Consider the following 3,226-nt stretch of genomic DNA (forward strand, 5'->3'; position numbering starts at 1 on the left):
GGCGGGGGGGGGGGGGGGGGGGGGGTTGTGCAATGGGGAAGGGGAACTCTACGACACCCCCTTGTCCCCTTGTTCTCCTGCCTGGGGCTCAAAAGCTTGTGTTTCTCTTTCTCTCAGCTTGGTTTCTCTCATCCGAGGCCAAGTAGTAACTACAGATGGAACTCCCCTGATTGGTGTGAACGTGTCTTTTGTCAAGTATCCAAAGTACGGCTACACCATTACCCGCCAAGATGGCACGTAAGTAGCTTTGTGGGGCTCCACTTACTTAGGACTGAGGCTGCAAAGAGACAGATGGTGCTGTTGGCTTGGAACCACGTGGCTCCCCCTTGTGGACTGGGGGGAGACCCACCAGGCCAGATCTCTAGGGAGAATCCCCCCTATATATATATATATATATATATATATATATATAGGTATAATAATCTCTACTGACAGACTTAGCAACGTGGATGAATTCAAAGGCATTATGCTGATTGAGAGAAGTCAGTTTCAAAAGATTATATATTATATGATTCCATTTATATGACATACTGGAGAAGCCAAAACTACAGTAACAAAAAATATTCAGTGCTTGCCAGAGGTTAGCGGTAGGAAGAGGATACCACTTCAAAGGAGCAGGGCAAGAGAGTTTTTGGGGCAATGGGATCATTCTATGTCCTGACTGTAGTGGTAATTACACAAATCTATACATGTGCTAAAGTTGTACACCAAGAAGATTCAAATTTTCTATTTGTTAATTTAAAAAATAAAATTAATTAAATAATAATTAGTTCTAGTTTTTCAGTTGGCCAAATATAATTTTGTATTCCTGAATAAATTATTCAACTTCTCCAGCCAGCGTTTCTTCATAAATGAAAAGAGAACAATACTGTTATTTTTAAAGGACTGCTACCTCTAAAATACAAAATGTTGTCTCACTATCATATCCTTCTGTCTTGTTTAGGGTTATTTATTCAGTAAGTATAGAGAGATGCATTATTTATGTTTCTCAGGAGAGTTCAATTGATCTAGTCATTTCTGTTAATGCAGTCTATGCAGTACCTTGTTTTTGTCAGGGAACCAATTTTGTTGGAATCCCCACGGTTTTATATACCACAGTGGGTGTTCTGCAGATGATACATACAAATTACAAGTTAACATAATTGCTAAATCTCTTTCTATAAAAATATAATGATGACACACTAAAATAATCTAATTGTATTTTTTAACGTGAAGGTGATATGCTTAAATAAGCAATTACAAAATAAGTCAAGGAGCCCTCCTAAAATGTAATAGGCTATACAGAATCATATTTGCCTAATTCAAGTCAAGTATAATAAAATGTCTGGACTTTTAAAAAAAATTATTGGCAATGCAGACATAAAATCTCTTTTCAAAATAGTGATCCTCAGGTGTCATACATCTGAATTTAGATAGATACCTGACATGTTTATTCAGTCTTCTTGCAATCAAAAGGAACCATGTGCCTCTTACTGATTTAATATGAGTGTAGAATATCTCTGCAGTGAAGGGTGATTATTCTATTTCTTTTATGAGTATGAAAGTCTCATAACTCATAGACAACACAAAATGCCTACGGAGTTTGTGAGTTATTAAGGTCAGCCATGGGAATAAAGAAGATAATCACTTTTTACAGTGAAATATTCAATTTATTTTATGAGAAAACTTTTTTATTGATTACCACTTCAAGAATGGCAGAAACTAATAAAGAACCCAGAGGACTTTTCTGTCCATCTGTCCGTATCATTCCCAGACCTATGGGACTGTGCCCTTCTTGTTTTAGAGATGGTCACACACTGAAACAATAGCAGAGAAGAATAAATATTTCTTTCAGTTAATTTTGTAAATTTTTTAAAATATTTAAACATAAAATAACTGTTCTCTGCCTTACTTAATAATTTATTTTCAGAGAGTAGGAAAAAATTTTGTTTTGGTATGGCCCCAGTCAGTGTGAAATAGGGATGTAGTTTTTCGGCTTTCTAAATTAGGCTTTCTTTGAAAACCAAAGGCCCTAAAACACAAAAATCAAGGACTACTAAGTAATTTTTGACTCCAGTATATAAAGTGCATTTTTTAAAATGAGAACTTCATTTTGATAAGATATGTTTGCATATTCGCCAAACAAAATTCTAAAGCTGTGAATACAGTAAAAATATTGAGCAGGATGAAAGGATCTTAGACCTCCTGAATAGCAAATGTAGTATGTGTGAGAAAATGCGTGTGTATGTTTGTCCTCCACGCACTTATAATGTTGAGTATTTAAAATTTATGACAAGAAAGAATGATATGGGGAAATATTTAGGTAATCTCAAAAATCAGTGTCCTTTATATGTTATTGCTTATGAGGATGACTGTTATGTTTTTCTTGTGTTCACTCATTAGTTGTTGATTCATTCAACTTTTATTCATTCATTTCTTAGAAAGGTCTCAATTTTATTGAGAAAAACTTCTCTCCTATAAGGTTTTACACCCTGGAAACAGTTATATTCTCTATCAATTTTTGAACAACTCTAATTTTATTTCCTCAAATATTTGAAGACAAATATCATTTCCTCAAATTTATCTTTTACATAGTCAAAGCCACAAGGTCAAGATTTCCTTATTTAACTTAGCTTGAAGTTCCTTCATTATTCTACTTACGTTTTTCTCTTTTAATTTAGTTTTTCTTGCAATGATATTTAAAAATTGAAGTTTCTGTGTGACATGGACATACAGTCGGTGTAAAATTCACAAACAAAATGTCAAATGCAACATGCACATTGTCAAAAGAATTGGAGAGAACTTGTTTTGGGAGTCTTGAAGACTCTTAAACGCCTTCCCTTACTTGAAGAATAATAAGAGAAGGTTGTGAAAACATTCATTTGTTAAGAATTAGCCATAAAAAGAATGAAATTTTTCCATTTGCAACAACATGGATGGACTTGGAGAGTATTATGCTTAGTGAAGTAAGTCAGATAGAGAAAGATACTGTATGATATTACTTATATGTGGAATCTAAAAAATAAACTAGTGAGTATAACAGAAAAGAAACAGACTTATAGATATAGAGAACAAACTACTGGTTACCAGTGGGAGAGGGAAAAGGAGAAGAGCAAGATAGGGTTAGGGAATGAAGAAGTACAAACTACTGTGTATAAAATAAATAAGCTGCAAGGATGTATTGAACAGTACAGGGAATATAGCCAGTATTTTATAATAACTGTAAATGGAGTATAACCTTTAAAAA

The 3,226-nt window shown here is 34.0% G+C and overlaps 1 protein-coding gene across 1 annotated transcript in view; it reads left to right on the forward strand.

Annotated features, from left to right (window-relative positions):
• The window catches only part of TENM2 (teneurin transmembrane protein 2), a 1,025,435-nt gene that overhangs the window by 917,714 nt on the left and 104,495 nt on the right, over positions 1–3,226 (forward strand). Inside the window, exon 17 of the mRNA XM_007447833.1 lies at positions 118–237. Within this exon, the coding sequence (XP_007447895.1) occupies positions 118–237 (120 nt within the window). The remainder of the gene's footprint in view (positions 1–117; positions 238–3,226) is intronic.

The sequence above is a fragment of the Lipotes vexillifer genome, unplaced genomic scaffold, assembly GCF_000442215.2.
Source record: "Lipotes vexillifer unplaced genomic scaffold, Lipotes_vexillifer_v1.1 scaffold370, whole genome shotgun sequence".
NCBI lineage: Eukaryota > Metazoa > Chordata > Mammalia > Artiodactyla > Lipotidae > Lipotes > Lipotes vexillifer.